Source organism: Sapajus apella, unplaced genomic scaffold (genome assembly GCF_009761245.1).
Source record: "Sapajus apella isolate SASKATOON/1434 unplaced genomic scaffold, GSC_monkey_1.0 scaffold25, whole genome shotgun sequence".
NCBI lineage: Eukaryota > Metazoa > Chordata > Mammalia > Primates > Cebidae > Sapajus > Sapajus apella.
In genome coordinates this window covers 15392546-15414851 of record NW_022436965.1, presented here as the reverse complement: position 1 = coordinate 15414851, position 22306 = coordinate 15392546, and the positions used below count along the sequence as shown (strand labels likewise).

The 22306-nt window shown below is 41.7% G+C and overlaps 2 protein-coding genes, 1 long non-coding RNA gene and 1 pseudogene across 5 annotated transcripts in view; 2 read left to right on the top strand and 2 right to left on the bottom strand.

Annotated features, from left to right (window-relative positions):
- Nucleotides 1-13087, top strand: CACYBP (calcyclin binding protein). Of its 3 annotated transcripts, none has more exons than XM_032291334.1 (6): nt 1-524; nt 5776-5995; nt 8514-8610; nt 8873-8972; nt 10938-11035; nt 12213-13087. In XM_032291334.1, the coding sequence occupies exons 2-6, from the start codon at nt 5890-5892 to the stop codon at nt 12367-12369; spliced, it is 558 nt and encodes a 185-aa protein (XP_032147225.1). In that variant the 5' UTR covers nt 1-524; nt 5776-5889; the 3' UTR covers nt 12370-13087. The 3 variants fall into 3 exon arrangements, with proteins under 3 accessions (XP_032147225.1, XP_032147223.1, XP_032147222.1); XM_032291332.1 differs by lacking the exon at nt 1-524 and adding an exon at nt 573-1030; XM_032291331.1 differs by lacking the exon at nt 1-524 and adding an exon at nt 1053-1410.
- LOC116560112 lies at nt 12558-18776 on the bottom strand. Its single transcript, XR_004272792.1, has 2 exons — nt 17985-18776; nt 12558-13393 (listed from the first exon to the last, which is right to left on the bottom strand). It is a non-coding gene; the product is annotated as an uncharacterized LOC116560112 (long non-coding RNA).
- On the top strand, nt 16882-16981 carry LOC116560347 (annotated as a pseudogene).
- A 365-nt stretch (nt 18777-19141) lies between the features above and the next one.
- Nucleotides 19142-22306, bottom strand: part of MRPS14 (mitochondrial ribosomal protein S14) — a 20967-nt gene continuing 17802 nt past the window's right edge. The window contains exon 3 of the mRNA XM_032291335.1: nt 19142-19535. Coding sequence (XP_032147226.1) covers nt 19353-19535 — 183 coding nt within the window. The 3' untranslated portion in view covers nt 19142-19352. The remainder of the gene's footprint in view (nt 19536-22306) is intronic.

Genomic DNA, 22306 nt, shown 5'->3' with positions numbered 1-22306 from the left:
TCTTTGAGGGTCAACAGGCTCACTTATACCGAACCTAAACCCAGGTGAGAACAACGGACTCTTGAAATGGTCGGTGAAAGGGGAGAAAGCACCCGGAAATTGTGCTTCAACAGTCCACGACATAAAGGAGGGACCGAAACTGTGGCCACAGGGCAGCTCTTATGTTAGCGCCTTGATCTGGGATTCCGCCACTGGGCGCGGTCACGTGGCCAACGCAGCTACACCTCCTACCGCGGCACGTGATGACGCCACCACGTCGCAGAGGCTAGACCTCGGTGACGTCTCCAGTGCACCAAACTCTCTGCAAATCAAACCGCTCCTTTCAGAAGCCCTCCACGCTTAACACGTCCGTTCTTTCCCGTTTGAACGTAGCCAGGCTGCTCCTTCTCCCCATTTTTGCCTTTTCCTCGCGGAGGCTGAGAAACTGGCTTTACACAACATGGCTGCCTGGCGGGTCTGGTGTCATAGAGCGGACGGAAGCAAGTGACTCTGTACTCAACTTCCGACTTGGACTCCGAAGTTCGGTACGTTATTTCCGGGGCTGGGTTAAGGCAGCGGTTCTGAGCTGCGACTGCGCAGCCTGGCCCAGCACGGTGAAATTATAACGCACACAGTTGTTGGGGCAGAGAGGATGACAGTAGTCTTCTCCATCTGCCAGTTTTCTCGCGAGACTTGAGGGTTGCTAGGAGACTCAGCGGGAGGGCGGAGCCAGACTCGACGGGGCGGGAAGGGGCGGGGTAGGGGTCGGCGGGGAGGGGAGAGGAGGGGCGGGGCCAGGCTCGGCGGGAGGTGCGCTCTTGCGGTGGGCGGTGGCGGCGACGGCCTCGCGAAGGTTCCAGAGCCGCCGCGTGCGGGAGGCGGGCCGCGATCTCGCGCAGAGTCGGTGTGCGCGCAGGTTGCGGCGCTGCGACTCGTGCTGGTGGGCGTCTGCGCTGGGTTTGAGGGCTCCGCGCGGCGTTTCCCGTTCCCTCCTCTGCGCGGGTGCAGCTCGGGCCTTGGGCCTGACCCAGCCTCCATGGCTTCGGAAGAAGTAAGTGGTCCGAACCCATCTTCCTAATGCCCTCCGGGCCGGAGCTGCAGCGCCGGCCTCCCGCCCCACCGCCGTTTCCTTGCGCTGAGCCGCCCTGCGGCGACCCGGTCTCGCGGCAGTCGGCGCGCCCTCCCGGGGTGGTGGGACGCTTCCCCGCGCTTCTCTTCGGCCCCGCACCCCACTCGCTTGTCGGGCCTGAGCGAGGGTGCGCGGCGATTCTCCGTGCAGGCGGTGCGGGGAGTGGGTCTGGGAGAGCGGCCCGCTGCGCTTGTTCCTCAGGCCCTTTCTGCTCTGGTTTCCCAGCCGGAGGACTGGAAGCTTCATTCAGTCAAAGCTGGGTGCAAACGTGAGTGTCGTTGATGGTAGAGGGCGGTCGGAAGGTGAGAAGTTCTTGGTGCTAGCACTTGAATTCTCTTAGTCATGTTTTCTCTGCACACGACGAGCCGTGTTACTCTGGGCAAGTTGTTTAGCTTCTCTGTGTCTCAGTAGCATCTATTTCACAGGGTTGTTAAAAAGTGTGATTTCTAGGTGTTTAAGCCGGTGCTTGGCAAACAGCACTATGCTGTATGCGACTTTTACAATAAATAACTTGGAAAGTTAGTTGTAATTGATAGTAAGAAATCGAATGGCCTGTGTTAAAGCTCTGTCAACTCTGGTCGTTGGAAAATTAAATTCTATGGAGACTTAGTTTGCTCAGTTAGAAAATGATAATGAGAGTACTTGTATTGCTCATTGCCTGGCCTAAGGGGGAGGTGAAGACCGGACAGTTATTCAGTTTAGTGTTGGGTGTGTGTTAACTAGATTTGCTTTATGAAAACAAGTACTGGGAAATCCCAGGCTTTTTTTTTTTTTCTCCTCCTCAAAATTTTTTCTTCAAATGAAGAAAAACTGTGAGGTTTGTGTGTTTTAGTATTAATCTGGATATCTTGTGACAAGTCTGTTAAGGTAGGTATTGGGTACCATGTGCCCTGAGGAGAGGACTTCCCAGTCATGCATATGGAGAATTCAACTTTTTAACCATTTTGAAGTGTACAAGTCAGGTTTGTTTGTTTGATTGTTTTTGGTATATTCACAGTGTAGTGCAGGCATCACCAGTGTCTAAACAATTGCTTCCCATTCCTGCCTTAGCTCCTGACGACTACTCATCTTGTACTTTGTCTCTGAATTTGCCTATTCTAGGTATTTAATATAAATGGAATTACGCTGTATATGGCCTCTTGCTTTTTGGCTCCTTCAGCTTAGCACTAACATTTTCAAGTTCATCCGTGGTGTAGCATTTATCAGTACACATGCTCTTTATGGCTAAAATTCTTTCTCATGCGTATGGCACATCGTGTTTATCCTTTCATCAGTTGATGGACACTTATTTCCACTTCTTTTTTTGAGAAGGAGTCTCGCTTTGTCGCCCAGGTGGGATGGCACAATCCTGGCTCACTGCAACCTCCACCTCCCGGGTTCAAGCGACTCTCCTGCCTCAGCCTCCTGAGTAGCTGGGATTACTGCCGCGCTCCACCACACCCAGCTAATTTCTGTGTTTTTAGTAGAGATGGGGTTTCACCAAGTTGGCCAGGCTGGTCTCGAACTCCTGATTTCAAGCGATCCGCCTGTCTGGGCCTCCAAAGGTGCTGGGATTACAGGCGTGAGCCATGGGGCCCATGTCCGGCCTTATTTCCACTTCTTGACTAGCTGCTGTGAGTAATGTGTACAAGTTTTTTGGGTGGACGTTTTTTCGGTTCTCTGGGGTATATACCTAGGAGTGGAATTACTGGTTCATACGGTAACTTTTTGAGAAACTTAAAACTATTTCCAGAGTGGTTGCACCATATTCCCACAAATAATGTTTGAAGCTTCCAATTTCTTCACATCCTTGTCAACATTTGTTGTTTTCTGGGATGTTTTCTTTTTCTTTTTTGGTTTATGATACCATCCTAGGGGGTGTGAAGTGGCATCTTCGGAATTTGATGAGGATGTTGAGCATCTTTAATGTGCTTGGTGTCCATTTCTGTGAGAAATGTATGTTGAATTCCTTTGCCCATTTTTGAGGCACATTGGTGTTAATGCCTCCTAGGTGAAGAATTAGGAAATAGATAAAGCTTGAATTATGGGTAGGGATAAAAGGGAAATCGAATTTTTATATAGGTGAAACAAATACATGCCAAGGCCTCAAGGAAAACTGCATGATAAACTAGATGAGAAACTACTCTATCTAGGACATGTTAAAGGATTTGTGCAGAAAGGTTTCAAGTCTGCAAATAGCAGAACTGAGGAACCATTTCAGTTGTGAGTTTCTTCAGTGCATACCTTACAATAAAAAGATTACAGCCAAACTGGCAATAAAGAGGCTTGGGAATTCAGCCACTGGGGGAATCTCTTGCCTAATTTGAAGTACTTTTCTGATTCTGCTGGAAAAAGCATTCCTATTCAGTCAAAAAGCAAAACCTCTTGTTTAGGCTTGTTACATTTCATTTTACATTTCAATATTTATATTATGAATTAGGAATTTTAGAATCAGCATGAATTTTTGAAACTATTACAATAAAAATATTACTTTGAACTGAAACATCTTAGTTCTAGTCTCAAAAGATGAGTTTGCAAAATTTTTCATCATGGTAATATGAACTGTTCTTGGAAGGGTCTGAATGTGTGGACAAGAGGGTGGGGCAGAGTTGAATTTTTTTTTTTTTTTTGAGTGGGGGTTTTGTTGTCCAGGCTGGAGTGCAGTGGCGTGATCTTAGCTCATTGCAACCTCTGCCTCCCGGGTTCAAGTGATTCTCCTGCTTCAGCTTCCTGAATAGCTGGGATTACAGTCATGTGCCACCACGCTGGTTAATTTTTGTCTTTTTAGTAGAGACAGGGTTTTGCCATGTTGGTCAGGCTGGTCTTGAACTCCTGACCTCCAGTGATCCACCCCCCAAAGTGCTGGGATTATAGGTGTGAGCCACTGCACCTGGCTAGAGTTGAATTTTTTTTTTTTTTTTTTTTTTGAGACGGAGTTTTGTTCTTGTTATCCAGGCTGGAGTGCAATGGTGCTATATCGGCTCACCGCAACCTCCGCCTCCTGGGTTCAAGCAATTCTCCTGCCTCAGCCTCCCAAATAGCTGGGATTACAGGCACTTGCCACCATGCCCAGCTAATTTTTGTATTTTTAGTAGAGACGGGGTTTCACCATGTTGACCAGGATGGTCTTGATCTCTTGACCTCGTGATCCACCTGCCTCGGCCTCCCAAAGTGCTGCTATTATAGGCGTGAGCCACCGCGCCCGGCCTTGTAGAGTTGAACTTTTTATACTATGTCATCTGTTATAGATAGGCAAAACTAGGGCCTCTGAATTAAATGAGATAATAAAAGACTTGTAGTAAAAGAAAAGAACGAGTAGTTCTGTTACTGCATTTTATGACTAAGAAAGGCTTTCAAACTGTAAGCACTTAAAGATTTTTTTAAATTGAGCTTTTGATATAATCAAGCTGTGACAGAAGATTTTTTGGTCAAGTTGGTAGTATCAAGCCAGAATGTAAAAGTCATTGTAAGAAAAGTGAATCAGCTGTTTGGAAAGATCTTGTGCATTTGCAGTATGTCATAAGGTAATTGGGAAAAAAAAACTTAGACTCAATAATTTTCTAACATTGTCTTTAACTCTTGAATTTCATAAAATGTTGCCTCTATCTCTAGAAAGTATAAAGTAGTAGACTTTAGTAGATGATGGATTGGCATAAGAAGAAAACGAGAACTCTGGTGGCTTTTTCAAAAGATAATTTCCAAGAGTAGGTTGCATTTTGGGTCTTTTGTCACCTGTGCACCCAACTCCTCCATTTCTGACTGTAAGACTGACCCAGCTTCAGAACAAGACTTTTCCTTAAAAGCAGAAATTTGTTTTTAAAAATCTTTTGTCTTAAAAATTTAGACTTTTTTTATGTGAGGTATTTTGAGGTGGGGGAGATCATTGAAGACCAGTCGGTGACAGAAAGTAGAGCATTCATTATCTCAGTAAAGTTGCTATATTACCACGGTCACTGCGTGTTCTCTCATCTCTTAAATATTTTTTTTTTTTTTTTTTTTTTTTTTTTTTGAGACAGAGTTTTGCTCTTGTTACCCAGGCTGGAGTGCAATGGCACGATCTCGGCTCACCGCAACCTTCGCCTCCTGAGTTCAGGCAATTCTCCTGCCTCAGCCTCCTGAGTAGCTGGGACTACAGACACGCGCCACCATGCCCAGCTAATTTTTTTGTAGTTTTAGTAGAGACGGGGTTTCACCATGTTGACCAGGATGGTCTCGATCTCTTGACCTTGTGATCCACCCGCCTTGGCCTCCCAAAGTGCTGGGATTACAGGCTTGAGCCACCGCGCCCGGCCCTTAAATATTTTTAAAGTGTCTTAACATCTAATGATGCTAGGATTAGATGTTACAAGGAAATGTATGAACTCCTTGTTAAAAAAAATTTTCCAAGTCGCAGATGTGTCTTGTAAATATTTTAAAACAGATACAAAGTGGAAACTTTAGGTTTGATTACCTATTGTTTGTTCAAGATTGTTCAAAGTTTTCCTTTAAAAAAAAAAAAAAAAAGATGCTTGAGTTAATTATAGTTAATAAGCCAGAGCAAAGAATTGAAGTTGCAACTCAATACTAGAAAATTTAGATGAACCTCTTAATTCTTAGTGCTTATTTCAGTAAGTTGAAATGAGTGATAAGCACAATAGCAAACCATTGCCTTATTTATCATAGCTAACTTATTTTTTGTCTTAACACAGCTACAGAAAGATCTAGAAGAGGTAAAGGTGTTGCTGGAAAAGGCTACTAGGAAAAGAATACGAGATGCCCTTACCGCTGAAAAATCCAAGATTGAGACAGAAATCAAGAACAAGATGCAACAGAAATCACAGAAGAAAGCAGAGCTTCTTGACAATGAAAAGCCAGCTGCTGTGGTTGCTCCCATTACAACCGGCTATACAGTGAAAATCAGTAATTATGGTATGATTTGCTTCCCTAGACCAGTTCTGCCTCCGAGCAACCTATTCCTCATAGTGATCTAGTAACAAATTCATCTTTAAAAGAGTTTTGAGTGTGTGTTTTTGGTGGCTTGGAGGAAGACCCATCCGTTTTTATTTAATAAAATTTTTTTTCGATATGAATAGGAAAGGATAATTTACAGAAGCTGTTAACAGTAAGGTGATATTCAGTGCAAAGATGAGGAGTAGCAACAAGGAAGGAACTTACTCTGAAATTGTTCAGTATACATGAGGCACTGCAGTGGTGGTGGTGTTGAATCATGTTTTATGTTGCACTCTGACAGCCACCGCAATTAACTGAGGAGAAGAATCCAGTTCAATTCAATAAATGTTTTTGAGCACTTAGTGTGTATCACTATTGTGCTTGGACTTAAGGATACACAACAGTGACTAAGACCCAATCCCTGCTCATGGCGTGGCTGGGACAGACATATAACTCACACTCTAACAATGTATTAATACCGTTTTCTTTCAATGGTGTATTCAGCCTTTTGTTTTGGCGGCAGTACAACTTGAATATGAGTGATTAGCTCTCATGAGAGCAAGGACAGTCTTTCTTTGTGCTCATAGTGTCTGGCACATAGTGGATAATATAGCTGAGGAAATAATTCTGGAGGTGAGAAACAGGGAGAATTAGATTTGAGTGTGAAGGGTGAGTTGTATATTCAATAAGTTGAAAAAGAAGGGAGCAGCATGAGCAGAGGAAGAGTGGGAAGGCATGATGTATTTTGAATATTGCTATAGTGAAAAGCATGTGTATGCTGGTCTCAAACTCCTGACCTCCAGTGATCCACTGGCCTCGGCCTCCCAAAGTGCTGGGATTACCGGTGTGAGCCACTCCACCTGGCCAGAGTTCAACTTTTTATACTATGTCATCTGTTACAGATAGGCAAAACTAGGGTATCTGAGTTAGATAATAAAAGACTTGTAGTAAAGTAAAAGCAGTAGTAGTTCTGTTACTGCATTTTTTTTATAAGACTAAAAGATTTTCAAACTTGTGCTTCTGAGTTGTTTTTTTTTTTTTTTTTTTTGAGACGGATTTTCGCTCTTGTTGCCCAGGTTAGAGTGCAATGGCGTGATCTCTGCTCACTGCAACCTCTGCCTCCCGGGGCCAAGTGAGTCTCCCGCCTCAGCCTCCTGAGTAGCTGGGATTGCAACCATGCGCCACCATGCCTGGATAATTTTGTATTTTTAATAGAGACTGGGTTTCTCCATGTTGGTTACTCTGGTCTCGAACTCCCAGCCTCAGGTGATCCACCTGCCTCAGCCTCCCAAAGTGCTGGGATTACAGGCGTGAACTGATATTGAGTTATTAAGCACTTAAAGATTTTTTTAAATTGAGCTTTTGATATAATCAAGCTGTGACACATGATTTTTTTTTGGTCAGGTTGCTAGTATCAAGCCCAGAATGCCTAAGAGATCTACTATATAGTAATATAGGAAATTGTACTGTGTGCTTAGTTGAGTACGGGAAACTGATCTGAAAGTGTTTAGGATTATGGCATTTTAACCAGGAACATAGATTTGTGTTGAGGGACAAAGTGTTGTCAATCCGGAGAATGGACTGACTGAATGGGAAGAAACTATTAATAAATGAAGTTCTCTGAAACCCTCTAGGGCATTTGATTAATACTATGTTTCTTTTTAATTTTTGTGGGTACACAGTAGTTGTATATATTTATGGGGTACATGAGCTGTTTTGATATAGGCATGCAGTGTGAAAAACACGTCATGGAGAATGGGGCATGTTTCTATTCTGTAGGACTAAGTGAGGAACAGTCAGGGATGTGTACGTATACTTGATAAACAGAAGATGCTTTTTTGCGAAGCTTTTTATTTTCTACAAATGAGATGGTATTTTGTGAAGTTTATGTGTCTTTTATGTTGACAGAGTTCTAGGTTAGAGACTTGTTGGTAGTTTGATAATACATACTGAAATGGCATTTAATAGATACCGGTAGGTATGTCAGATTTGGATGAAGAATTGGGAGTCTTTTACATTCCATTTTGCCCTGGAAAGGAATTAAGGGAGCTAGGATTGCATTTGTTAGACTACTTAGAGAAGTAGAAATGATATGGAATTAGACTTCAGCCATCCAACTAAGTGGAGAACTACCAATATTTAGATGTAGGACAAAATTATTTCCATAAAAATGGTAAATGAACTAGTCTTAAAGAACGTATTTAGTGATCATATTTTTATTCTAAGGGATAAAAAGAGCATGGGCTTTGTGTTCAGAAACCTGGATTTGAATCTGAATTAGTCTGGCACTTGTTAGATGCCTAACTTTGGGTAGAGTACTTAGCTGCTTTGAGGCTCCATTTCTCAACCTTGAAAATTTCTTATATTTCAAATTTTTTCATGTTTATATGACTGGATTTTCATGTTTTTACTTTCCTGAATTTTGAGCCATGTGCATTTGCTGTTGGTAGATACAGTTTCAGAGACTTACTTGTGTTCCATCTTTTGTTGTTGCCAGGATGGGATCAGTCAGATAAGTTTGTGAAAATCTACATTACCTTAACTGGAGTTCATCAAGTTCCCACTGAGAATGTGCAGGTGCATTTCACAGAGAGGTGAGTTCTCATTATAATGGGGAAGACAGTGATTATTAACAGTCAACATTGCCTCATCTTGGGACTCTTTTCTTTGCAGTTAGTAAAATTCTTCTTAAATTTAGAATTAATTAATCTTTACAACTACTAGGAGGTAAGCGTTAAAATCATCTGGGATGGCCACACACACACCCTGAAATAAAGCCAGTGGCTTTTTTTTCCACAAGAACTATGGAGTACCTTTCGTAGAACTAGAAAGATCATATTCCCCATTTTGTTGCAGGTCATTTGATCTTTTGGTAAAGAATCTAAATGGGAAGAGTTACTCCATGATTGTGAACAATCTCTTGAAACCCATCTCAGTGGAAGGCAGTTCCAAAAAAGTAAGTGTGCTTTATTTGGTCATACTGTTGTGAAACCTTACTAAATTGAACCTGGCTGATTTAGAATTAAGATGAACTGGAATGAATTTGTCCACTGTAATAGAGACTACTGCCTGTTTTGCAAATGTTTTATTGGAACATAGCCATGCTTATTTATTTGTGTGTTGTTTGTGGCTGCTTTTGTACTACAATGGCAGAGTTAAGTGGCCGCAGCAGACCATATGGCCCGTGAAACCTAAAATATTTACTATGTGGCCCTTGACAGAGAACGTTTGCCAACTCCTTTTGTAGAATAATAGGCTATTATAAGAATATTCCAGAGGCCAAGCTGGGTGGATCATGAGGTCAAGAGATCGAGACCATCCTGGCCAACATGGTGAAGCCCTGTCTCTACTAAAAATACAAAAATTAGCCGGGCGTGGTGGCATGCACCTGTGGTCCCAGCTACTCAGGAGGCTGAGGTGGAAGAATTGCTTGAACCCAGGAGGCAGAGGTTGCAGTGAGCTGAGATTGCGCCACTGTTCTCCAGCCTGGCAACAGAGCAAGACTCCGTCTCAAAAAAAAAAAAAAAAAAGAATATTCCAGGCCAGAGTGGCTCATGCCTGCAACCCCAGCAGTTTGGGAGGCTGAGGTGGGTGGATCACAAGGTCAGGAGTTCAAGACCAGCCTGGCCAAGATAGTAAAAACCTCGTCTCTACTAAAAATACAGAAATTGGCCAGGCATGGTGGCGGGCGCCTGTAATTCCAGCTACTCGGGAGGCTGAGGTAGAGAACCGCTTGAACACGGGAGGTGGAGGTTGCAGTGAGCCAAGATCATGCCACTGCAGTCCAGCCTAGGCAACAAAGCAGGACTGTCTCAAAAAAAAAAAAAAAAAAAAAAAAAAAAAATTCCATTTAAATCAGGAAATAAACGTTTGAAGGTAGTTAAAAGTGAGACTTGAATTTTATGCCAGCTTTACCGCTTAGTGTTTTTGACCTTTGGCAGCTTAATCACTCTGTGCCTCAGTGTCTGCATTTATGTGATAGTAATAATTTATTTCACAAAGTTGAAATGATACACTGAAGTGCAATACCATTCTGTAAGTGCTTAAATCAATGGTAGTGTCAGCACTGTGCATAATATTTGTATGCATAAAAGGAGGTCTTAAGCACTCAGCCTCCTTGGTGTTGGAAGCAGCTGTAAAAATAATGAAACTGTCTTTTAAAAACTACTATTCATAATTTTTATTAAATCAGATAGTCCCTCTTTTCTGCCTAATTTGAATAAATGAAGTTCACTGCATTAGGTATATAGACATGCCATTCTGCCATCTGTTTTTATAATACATAGTTACCTAACAGCTTACAGGTAATACTAAAACATAGTTGGATCAGCTGTCTTGCTGCACCCTTCTGCATCCACTAGTCCCATAGGTGGAGTACCAAAAGATCCCTACAAGTTGTATTAATCATTGTTGAAAGACCTGTGCAGTGCCCTTCTTTCTCACTTCCCAAATGCCTCATCTTGTCCCATACTGCCTCATTTGACTTGGTTTCTTGCCTGTCCCCAACTCCTATTATATTACTGTCTCCTTCGGTCACTAAAATCCAGCCACTCCTCCTGTTCCTCAAACACACCAAGATCATCCAATCTTTGAGCCATTCTACATGCTCTGCCAACTGCCTTCTCCTGACCTTAGGCTTCAGCTCAGATTTTGCCTCAGAGAGGCCTTTCTAATGAAGTTTCTGCCTCTACTCTCTAACAAACACCTGCTCTGTCTTGATTCCCACTTACAAGGATATGATTGTATTCAAGTTTTACTATTTATGGTCTTTTCACACCATGAATGTTCACATTTTGGCCTATTCATACAAGTATTACTAGCACCCAAAATAAATCTACACCTACTAAAGACTTGTTTTCTAAATATTCATGCTTATCTTCATGTCTTCTAAGTTGTACCTGTTTTCCCACTTTTCTTCCAGGTCAAGACTGATACAGTTCTGATCTTATGTAGAAAGAAAGTGGAAAACACAAGGTGGGATTACCTGACTCAGGTTGAAAAAGAGTGCAAAGAAAAAGAGTGAGTCACTTTCATTTTTTAAAAGAATTTTAATGTATTTGAGATTATGGATTTTTAATAGTTTGTCTTTATGGTTTCAGCTATCAGTAACTATCTGAAGAGGGCACATATCCAGCAAGTTGCTTTTTAAGAAGGTCTTTGTAGTTAGGGTTGGCTCTTTAGTGTGGTTCTTAACCCTAGGCACAGTTGTGCTTCTACGTGAATACTGTGCCCATTCCCAGAAACATTTGTTTCAGTAGTTCCAAAGAGGCTCAGATACCCCTGTATGTTTTAAATTTTTCAGATGGTTGTGATATGTAGTTGTTTTCATTGTCACTGGTTTAGAGTGAAAAAAAAAATCTTTATGCTTCTTAATGATGACTTTTTAAAAATGTTTATTTGATGATACTTGCATTGTAGGTCAGTTTATCTTCTAGAAGTACTGACCAAAGATGATGCTGTCACCACTAGGCCTAGATCTGTGTAGCTCAGGCTTAAGAGGAAAGCTTTTCTAATTAAAAAATACATGAGCTTCAGGGTACATCCATGTGTAATGTACATTTGTGTGTTTTTTTCCCCCCAAATTATGAGGAAACATGCTTTAAAAAAATCAAAAGTTAGAAAACCAAATCCTTACTTATTTTGCCTGTTAAAAAATCACAGGGGTGGAGGAGTGGCTCATGCCTATAATCCCAGCACTTTAGGAGGCAGAGGTGGGTAGATCACCTGAGGTCAGGAGTTTGAGACCAGCCTGGCCAACATGGTGTGAAACCACATCTCTACTAAAAATACAAAAATTAGCCAGGTGTGGTGGCCCATGCCTCTATAGCTACTCGGGAATTGCTTGAATTCGTGAGGCGGAGGTTGCAGTGAGCCAAGATCATACCACTTCACTCCAGTCTAGGTGACAGAGCAAGACTCTGTCTCAAAAAAATAAATCACAGGAAATCCCACTGCCTCAGAATAGCCCCTTAATATTGTGATCACTCTTTCATGCTTCAAGTGTGTGCATGTTTGGTAGGTGTGTGTTTTCATTAAGATGAATTTGCATGCTGTTTTGATTGTGAGTATCTTTCTTTGGATGCTCTGTCTTCTCTCAATCTCCATCCCTCTACTTCCTGTCAGTGTTAACCTGAATTATGCTATCTATCTTTCCATGCTTTTGATTCTCCATTGTTGTATGTTTTCTTTTTAACAGGAAGCCCTCCTATGACACTGAAACAGATCCTAGTGAGGGATTGATGAATGTTCTAAAGAAAATTTATGAGGATGGAGATGATGATATGAAGCGAACCATTAATAAAGCCTGGGTGGAATCGAGAGAGAAGCAAGCCAAAGGAGATACAGAATTTTGAGATTTTTAAAGTCCTTTTTGGGAACTGTGATGTGATGTGGGAATACTGATGTTCCCAATAAGGGAATATTGGCGAGCTGCATATATAAATTTGACAGATAGCTATTTACATAGCCTTCTAAGTAAAGGCAGTAAATTCTCCATTTCCTACTGGAGGATTTATTTAAATAAAATATGCTTATTAAACACAACTGCAAAGATGGTTTTGTTAGTATCCTGGTCATTTTGTTCAAGGAAGGGTTATAATTGCATTCTCTTGTGAAATATAAAAAGCAAGTCTTGCCCAAGTAAAAGGCTACACTGTGTGTATTTTTGTTCACCTAAGAATTACAAAAGTATTTGCTTGCCTGTAAGTTAATGACATCAGCTTCCACCAATGTAAAAACTGAGTAAAACCTGAATTTTTGCATAAAATGCAAATCTGTGCCTGTGCCTGAAGGTTGTAGAACATCTGACTCCTTATTAGCAGCTTAAGCAATGTATCTGCCATGTATTACCGTGCACTAATGCAATCACAAATGTTTCTATCTAGATTTAAATGTATTTGTTAACAAAGGTAGAATAGAAACCAAACCTAAACATGACAATAGACAAACATCTTTGTATGGTACCAGTTAGTTTTGCCATGGATCAGATGGTTTATAAAACTAATAACCATAAAACAAAAGATAATTTGAAAGCCCATCTATTCCTGTGCTGAATAAAGTTTTTCTTCATTAGAACAGTTTTATGATTTGTTTGTCTAGGAGTATGTCAGAAAAGTGAGGCTTTTAGTAGGAATTATTACTGTTACCTCTGATTTCAGGAGCAGTACCATTGATCTCCATTATTGTATTTTACTGGAGGTATTAGTCAATCAATGCAGTTAGATCAGAGAAAGCAACTGAAGCCAGGCATGGAGGTTGGCACCTGTAATCCTAGCTACTTGGGAGGCTAAGGCTGGAGGATCACTTGAGCCCAGGAGGAAGGCTGCAATGAGCTATGATCATGCCACTGTACGCCAGCTTGGATAAGAGATCGAGAACCTGTTTCATTTAAAAAAAAAAAAAGCCAATTAGACACACAGGGAAAATCCAAAAGGGTAAAGCTACAATTAATATGGGAATTTGGAAAAAAAGGTAGGACTTAAAATTAAAATACAGAAAGAGTTTATGTATAGTATGCCTGTAAGTAAATACTGAAACACATGCCTCTGTAATTGGTGTTAGCACATGAATAAATAGACCAGTGGAACAGAAGAGCAGACACAATGCATAGAAAGTAGAGTATGGTAAAAGTGGCATCTTTTTAAAAGTGGAATAAAGATGGGTTTTTAATAACTAAAAATAGGCATATAGATATATCTCAAGCAGACTGAAGATCTAATTGTAAAAATGAAAGCCTACAAGCACTAGAAGATACGGATGGAATTCCAGTACGACCTAAGGATGGGGGAAAACTAACCTAGAAGGGATACAACTATTGATCAATTTTAGCTACATTAAAATGTTTATGACAAGAAAAACCCCACTATTAACCCAAACCAAACGATACACTGACAGGAGTCCAACAATTAAGAACAAGTATTTCGTAGAAAAATGTAAATTACGTTTAACATGTAAAAATGCTCGCCTTGTTAGAAGAGAATAAACCAGTTTTCTACCTTTCGCTGGAAAAATAAGTATTGATTGTTGAGGTTATGGAGAAATAAGGACACATGGGAATGGAATGAAAAAAATAAACTTTGGTTAACACTCATAAGGAAGAGTATTTGAGCTGGGTGCGTGGTTCACACCTGTACTCCCAACCCTTTGGGAGGTCCCGGCAGGTGGATCACTTGAGGTCAGGCATTCAAGACTACCCTGGCCAACATGGTGAAACCCTGTCTCTACTGAAAGAAAAAAAATTAGCTGGGAGTGGTGGTGAGTGCCTGTGATTCCAGCTACTCAGGAGGCTTAGGGACAAGAATCACTTGAACCTGCGAGGCAGAGGTTGCCACTGCACTCTAGCCTGTGTGACAGGGTAAGACTGTCTCAAAAAAACAAAGTATTTGGTAATAGCCATCAGAATTACATACGCATTCATCCTCTGACTCAGACTTTTAACTTCAGGGCTCTGAAACGTACATTTACAAAAATTTGGAATGCTACATGCAAAAGATTGGAAGTACCCAAGCGTCTTTTAACAGGAATGTATTATGGCACATCCACATGAGGGAGTAAAGTTGCAAGACAATGAAGATGATTTCTATAAAATGCAAAATGGTCACCGGGATACAGTAAGTGGAAAAGCAAAGTGCAGAACATCATTTATGGTACACCTACTGCCTTTGTATAAGAAAAGGTGGGAAATGTGAATGTATGCACATAGGTGTATTTGCTTATGTTTCAAAAAGAAACTGGAGTAAACCCAAAGCTAATACAAACTGTTACCAGCAGGAGAAGGAAAGAGATAAAGATGGAATTTTTTCTAGAGTTTTGACTTCAGAACCATCTAAAATTTAACATGATTGAAGAAGTAAAAATGATCCTCAACCTAACCAGCACATTGTCTTGGTCTATTCCTGTTGCTGTAACAAAATGCCACAGACTAAGTAATTTATAAGTAATATTTATTGGCCAGGTATGGTGGCTTATGCCTATAATCCCAGCACTTCGTGAGGCTGAGGTGGGCAGATCACAAAGTCAGGAGTTCAAGACCAGCCTGGCCAGCATAGTGAAACCCTGTCTCTACCAAAAATACAAAAATTAGCCAGGTGTGATGGCACGCACCTGTAGTCCCAGCTACTCAGGAGGCTGAGGCAGGAAAATCACTTGAACCCAGGATGCAGAGGTTGCAGTGAGCTGAAACCATGCCATTGCACTCCAGCATGGGTCACAGAGCAAGATTCCATCTCAAAAAAAATAATAATAATTTCTTTCAGTTCTGGAGGCTGGGCAGTCTCAAGATTTGGCACCAGCAGACACATCTGGTAAGGTCTTGCTTTCTGCTTCCAGTATGGCGCCACCTTACAGTATTGGAAGGGTGGTACAGTGTGGAGCCCTCCTGGCCTAATTACCTCCTAAAGGCCCCACCTCTTAATACCAATGCATTGTGGATTAGATTTCAGTGTGAATTTCGGAAGTACACAAATGTTCAAACCATAGCATATATAGTTGGCAGTATAAACTACTTTCAAGTAACTTTAGAACACAAGTGTTTGCCCACTGGTAGTGAGATGGATTCTAAGGACAAAAACACAAGTGAATCTAAAACTAATCACTAGTGTTAGTAAAATTATAGTATATTGAAACTTTTAATATATTTTATGATAAAGGTAAATAGGCTGATGTCATTAGGAGCTAACGTTTTTATGTGAAAGAAACACAACTCTAAAATCAACGTAAACTCGCCATTGTTACTTTTTTTTTTTTTTTTTTTTTGACACAGGGTCTCGCTCTGTTGCCCAGGCTGGAGTGCAGTGGCACCATATGAGCTCACTGCAACCTCAGCCTCCCAGGTTCAAGGGGTTCTCCAGCCTCAGCCTCCTGAGCTGGGACTACAGTCATGTGCCACCTCGTGCAGCCAATTTTTGTATTTTTTGGTAGAGACAGGGTTTCACCATATTGGCCAGGCTGGTCTCGAACTCTTGACTTCAAGTGATCCACCTGTCTTGGCCTCCCAAAGGGCTGGGATTACAGGCGTGAGCCACCACACCCGGCCTAGCTATCAGCACCCCCTAGTGCTCAGTGTGGTCTCTAAATTAAACGCCATTTCCCTCAAAAAAGACCAGGAACCCTTGGAAAAAATGTCTGAGGCAGGAAATGCACAAAGCAAACCTAGGTTAGCTTATGTCAGAAAGCAAGGAGATACTGAAGAATCCTGTACCAAGTCCATAGGATACGGGAAGCAACTTAAGGGGCTCCACTGGTAATGGGACAATTTGAGCAAGAAATCATGAGTGCAGCGGACTGAAACATACAAAATTTGCAAGTTCACAATGACAGTGAAAAGTGAGTGACTTGTTACCATTTCCACTGGCTACAGCACCAACTTATTTACTCTGAAAATTGTTAAAGAATCATCCACTAGGTCAGGTGCAGTGGCTCATGCCTGTAATCCCAGCACTCTGGGAGGCTGAGGTGGGCAGATAATGTGAGATTGGGAGTTTGGGAGCAGCCTGACCAACATGGAGAAACCCTATTTCTACTAAAAAAACTTAGCCAGGCATGGTGGCACATACCTGTAATCCAAGCTACTCAGGAGGCTGAGGCAGGAGAATTGCTTGAACCCAGGAGTCTGAGGTTGTGGTGAGCTGAGATCACGTCATTGCACTCCAGCCTGGGCGACAAGAGCAAAATTCCATCTCAAAAAAAAAAAAAAAAAATCAATTTATCTTGAAGAAATGAATTTCAGGAAAATAAATTGCTGATAAGGAAGGGTTCTTGACACAACTTCTGGCCAATACAGAAACATTATGGAATTAGAAAATTACAATTGCAAACCTTAGTAAAACAGTAGATCAGGGTAATCACCAATGAAAAGCAAAAACTGCTTGCTTCAGCAGCACATATACTAAAACTGGAAGGATACAGAGGTTAGCATGGCCCCTATGCAAGGATGACATGCAAATTTGTGAAGCATAAAATGTAAAACAAAACAAAAAGCAAAAACCATTGAGTGGCAGGTTAATGAATGGTGAATTTCAAATGCAAGGACCAGGCTAATCCCACCCAAACCTGCTGGTCAATCTAAGCATCATTAAAAGTTAGACAACCAGATACGTGCCTTCTGGGCAACAGTACACAGCACCGCTGTTGAAAGTTTGTCTCTAAAACACGGAGCCTGACTCTAGGCCAGTCTCAGTGTAACTACCAATTTATAGGGAATTTGGGTGACAGGACTAAATTAAAAGATGCATGAAAGAATCAAACAGCTAAATGTTGGACATTGTACAGGAAAAACGGCCTAGTTCCTCCAACAAATGAATGACATAAAGGAGTGGAGGAAGATGTTTATCAGGGATTTAAGAGATGTGGCCACGAAATGAAATACATGGATCATACTTGTACTCATTCAAACCAAAAAGATGTGGGGTGTCCTTTCAATGATATGCCAGAAGTCAGTAAATCTGATTGTTCTAGTTATGATTAACACTAGTTACTAGCTAAGATACTAGCTAGAACATTCCAGTTGGTAAGTTGTCATACATATTTAAGAAATATAAATCCCAACTAGATTGTGGTAATTCCTTCGTAACTTCACCTCCACCTGAGTTTCAGACTGCTATCCAGCTGCGTACTAGACTTCTCCATCACATGACACAGGCATCTCCAACACTGCATGACTGGAACCTGAACTCGTGGATCTTCTGTTTTCTCTAAACCTGTTATTTTTTCAAATTTTCTATCTTGGAGCTGCCCTCTACCATCTATCTAGACACTTTTATCAGGAACCCAGAGAGCCATCTTTACCTTTTAATCAGTCTTGCCCAATTTTGTTTCCTAGAACTTTAAAAATCTGTCCTCTCTTCTCTACCAATACCAAGATGTTAGTTCAGGCCTTCATCTTCCTCAACAATTAAGATATCCTCCTAATTTGTTGTTTTGCCTGTAGCCTTTTCCTCTCATGGCCATCTGCCACACAGCTGTCACTTACCTGTATAGCAAACTGATGATGTCATTCCTTTGCTTAAAACTCTCTCATACCTGGTATGTTGGTCTTCGTTCCTTCACGTGACTTGTGAGATCCTCCACGATACAGCCTCTGTCATGTGCTTCATATTTCTGATCCACTGAAGTGACTGTGGTTCCTCTGTTTGATGCTAGAGAGTGTCTTTGCTTCTTTGTGCTTTTGTTCCGACTGTGTGCAGAAAAAATCTCATCCCTCACCTCCTGATTTATTAAGTTCTCCAGGAATATTTTCCTGATGTTAAGTAGGTATTTCCATTCTAATGTCTATTTTTATCACTGGGCTAATCACACTGTTGAGTTACTGAGTGAGAACTTCTTGCTACCCTTACTCATTTCTGTTATAGATTAAATAAACATAAAAATAGAGAATATATACTGCTCCAACAAAACTTTTCCTCTTTCGATAAAGATTTTCAAGGGCTTAAAGAGGCATAATTTGTTTTAAAGTCCGTTAAGGATGGACAAGAAAACACTTAGTGGTTCTTTTGTGCAGCCATCATACAAAGAAGTGGAGCATTAGGATCATCCAGAACAGCAGCCTTGCTATCCCCATCTACTGTTTATCTAACAATAATAGTAAGGGGAGCTCCGCAGTTCAGGACAGCTGGCCCAGCATTACAAACTGCCATAGATGAGCTACATGTCAATTAGTTGGATTACGTGTAAGATAATATTTTATGAAATAATGCTCTTAAAAATACAAAAACCCTGGGCCAGGCACAGTGGCTCATGCCTATAATCCCAGCACTTTGGGAGGCCGAGGCAGGTGGATCATGAGGTCAGGAGTTCAAGACCAGCCTGGCCAATATGGTAAAACACTGTCTCTAATAAAAATAAAAAACTAAAAAAAAAAAAAAAAAAAAAAAAGTATTAACCGGGCATGGTGGCAGGTGCCTGTAATCCTAGCTACTCGGGAGGCTGACGCGGAGAACTGCTTGAACCTGGGAGATGGAGGTTGCAGTGAGCCAAGATCATGCCACTGCACTCCAGCCTGGGCGACAGAGCAAGACTCTGTCTCAAAAACAAAACAAAAAGCCCACAAAGCTTCTTATGTGTTACTAAAAGATTAAACTTAAAAGGAGGATATAAAAGCATTCACAGAAAATATTTATTATACTACTCTTTGCACCATGTATGGGAACAGTATGTTTATTAAGTCCAAGAGAAGAGATAATTCACTGACATGACATACCCAAATTTCTTCATTTTAAAAGTAGTTTATAGATAGCATCAGGTAGACTAAACAACTATACTGGGCCCATGTAAAGATTAGGGTTGGGTCTTTTCTTGCTGGAACCAGCTTCCCTGCAAGCTCAGTAGGTTCTGGAGCTAATTACCACATCGCTCTCTGGACCCCAGAAAGTTGGCCGTGGTCTGCTAAGTGACGGAAGACGATACGACTAAGCCTCCAGCGCCGCTTCACACCACGCGGGCGGGACGTCATAACACATCGATTTCTGATTCTAACAGGACAGCTATCCCGGGGGAAGGCAGCAATTTCTTCATCAGCCACGTCCTAAGGGAAATCACATTATTACACAGATCACATTACATTGTTGCACATATTGTATTTTGCTCCTTCTTACTGGCAGGTAATTTTTTTGTTTTTTGAGACAGAGTCTCACTCTGTCACCCAGGCTGGAGTGCAATGGCAAGATCTTGGCTCACTGCAACCTCTGCCTCCTGGGTTCAAGCGATTCTCCTCAGCTTCCCGAGTAGCTGAGATTATATGTGTGTACCACCACGCCCAGCTAATTTTTTGTATTTTTACTAGAGACAGGGCTTCGCCACGTTGCCCAGGCTGGTCTCAAACTCCTGAGCTCCAGCAATCCACACCACTTGGCCTCCCAAAGTGCTAGGATTACAGGCGTGAGCCATAGTCATGGTATGAAAATGAAAATTACATTTTCACTGCATGAGTACCACAATACATTCATCCACCCTACATTTGATGGTGGTCATCTGGGTCATCTTCCGATTTAAGCAAATATGAATAGTGCTGCTACATACTCTTAAGTCATTTCTAAAGTATGTGAATACATTTCTATTGCCTCTTAATGATTTTTGAATCATGAAAGTTTGAAACCTCTGGGCTGATGATCAAATTAAGGAGGGAATGTGGCTTGAGAGAAGACTAGAGACGGAGGAAGGAGAGAATCACACGGAGTCAGTAAAGATTCTGACTACTGGAGAAGTAAAGGGGAGAGATCAGATGAGTTTTATTTTAAAAAAAATTATTCGCAATGTAGAGGATGAATCAGGTAAGGGCAGAGTGGCTGAGGGGGGAAAAGTAGGGATTTCAGCAGTAGCTTGGGCTCAGGTTTTGTCAGCAGAGATTTCTTATGTTTGTGTTCAAGAGTGTATGTGTTCATAATATTCACTTTCATCTGGAAAGTGTGCTGATGAGCATGATGGACCCTGTGCTAGACTGTGGTACAAGCAAAATAACACATTAAAAGAACACAAATGAATGTATGTAACAGCCACAAAATTAACATAAAAGCTTATGCATGTGTTACCATTATGAACTAAGAGAATTACATGAAATAACATGATTCAGCCACTGAGTAGTAGACAATAAATGCTACACAAGGAACTGGAGAGGAGAAATTACTGGGCAAGAAGACTGAAGCCAAGTTTCGTGGAGGTGGACCTTAAAGAATGGCTACAAATTGTTGATTGATTGAAACATACCCCTTGTTGTTTCCCAAAAGATTTAAGGCAGTTTACAAATGATGAAACTGGGGCAAAGAGAAATGAGAGTAGAAAAGATAAAACCCTCAGGACACAAAAGTGCATGCTGTGAAAGCCTGTAAGTTGGTTAGAACTGGGATATAAACTTGACTTGTAAGCTACTTAGCAGGCAGCAGAGACCCATGATCACTTTCCATGATTCACAGACTCGCAGTTACTGCTGCTAGTCACACCAGAGACATTTCTTCTGGGTGTCTTCAAAAATGTACTCAACATATCCCCAGCTGTATTAAGGTATAATTGACAAAAACTGCATATATTTAAGGCATACAATGTCATGATCTGCTATACATATACAGTGTGAAATGATTACCACAATGAAATGAATGCAACCCTCACCTCACAAAATCACCTTCTGTGTGTGTGGTAAGAACAGTTCAGATCTACTCTCTTAGCAATTTCAAGTATACAATACAGTACTACTGACTACAGTCATGGTGCTGTGCACTAGCTCTCTAGAATGTATTAATCTTATGACAGAGAGTATACCCCTTTGACCAATATCTCCTGATTTCTCCAGTGATACCCCCAGTCCTGCTAGCTCCAAGCAACCACCATTCTACCCCCTGCTTCCCTGACCAATATCTTGAGCTCAGTTTCTTGGAGGCCACTTCTTGTCTTTTTTTTTTTTTTGAGACAGAATCTTGCTCTGTCATCTAGGCTGGAGTTTAGTGGCATGATCTCGGCTCACTGCAACCTCCGCCTCCCGAGTTCAAGTGATTCTCCTGCCTCAGCCTCCCAAGTAGCTGCGATTACAGGCGTGTGCCACTGCGCCCAGCTAAGTTTTACTCCTGACCTCAGGTGATCTGCCTGCCTCGGCCTCCCAAAATGCTAGGATTACAGGCATGAGCCACCACGCCCGGCCTGCCATTTCTTATTACTCCCTAAATGTAGGAAAGTAGCTTAATGCCATTTTAGTGTAAGCCATAACCCAGTGGTCCAAAACCTTCAGTTTTCTGCTCATCTGGCTTAATCCAGACAAGACTAAAAAGAATCCATCGTAATAAATAGGATGTGTATCATTCTGCCCACTTCTCTAAATGTAATTTAAAAAAATCTGAGCTCTCAATCAGTTGGGTGGCCTTGAGTTTAATTTATATCTCCCTGACAAGCCTCTTGGACAGATATTCTACATCGCCACTTAGGTGCAGGGCCTTATGCTTCAGAAAGCCAAGCAGGGTTGATATCCTCTTACTCAACCCAAGCAGTGTGACAAGAAAGTAAGCTTAAATGGAAAGGCACTTCAGCACACAGAGGTGCGCAAGGGAGTTCAGGAAGACAAGCTCAGGATGGTCCTGGGTAAGGAACAGTTTAGGCCACATGCTAAGCACACAGCCTGCAACATCAGCAATGCCTCCCAATGCCTTGCCAGTTAAGACTGGGATGAATTCGGCCGGGCGCGGTGGCTCAAGCCTGTAATCCCAGCACTTTGGGAGGCCGAGGCGGGTGGATCACGAGGTCAAGAGATCGAGACCATCCTGGTCAACATGGTGAAACCCCGTCTCTACTAAAAATACAAAAACATTAGCTGGG

Bases quoted from the DNA above. Each gene is read 5' to 3' on its own strand.
- CACYBP (XM_032291331.1), top strand. From the start codon at position 1,390: ATGGTAGAGGGCGGTCGGAAG. The intron at 1,411-5,775 runs GTGAGAAGTTCT...GTCTTAACACAG, and splicing joins TGGTAGAGGGCGGTCGGAAG to CTACAGAAAGATCTAGAAGA. The intron at 8,611-8,872 runs GTGAGTTCTCAT...ATTTTGTTGCAG, and splicing joins CAGGTGCATTTCACAGAGAG to GTCATTTGATCTTTTGGTAA.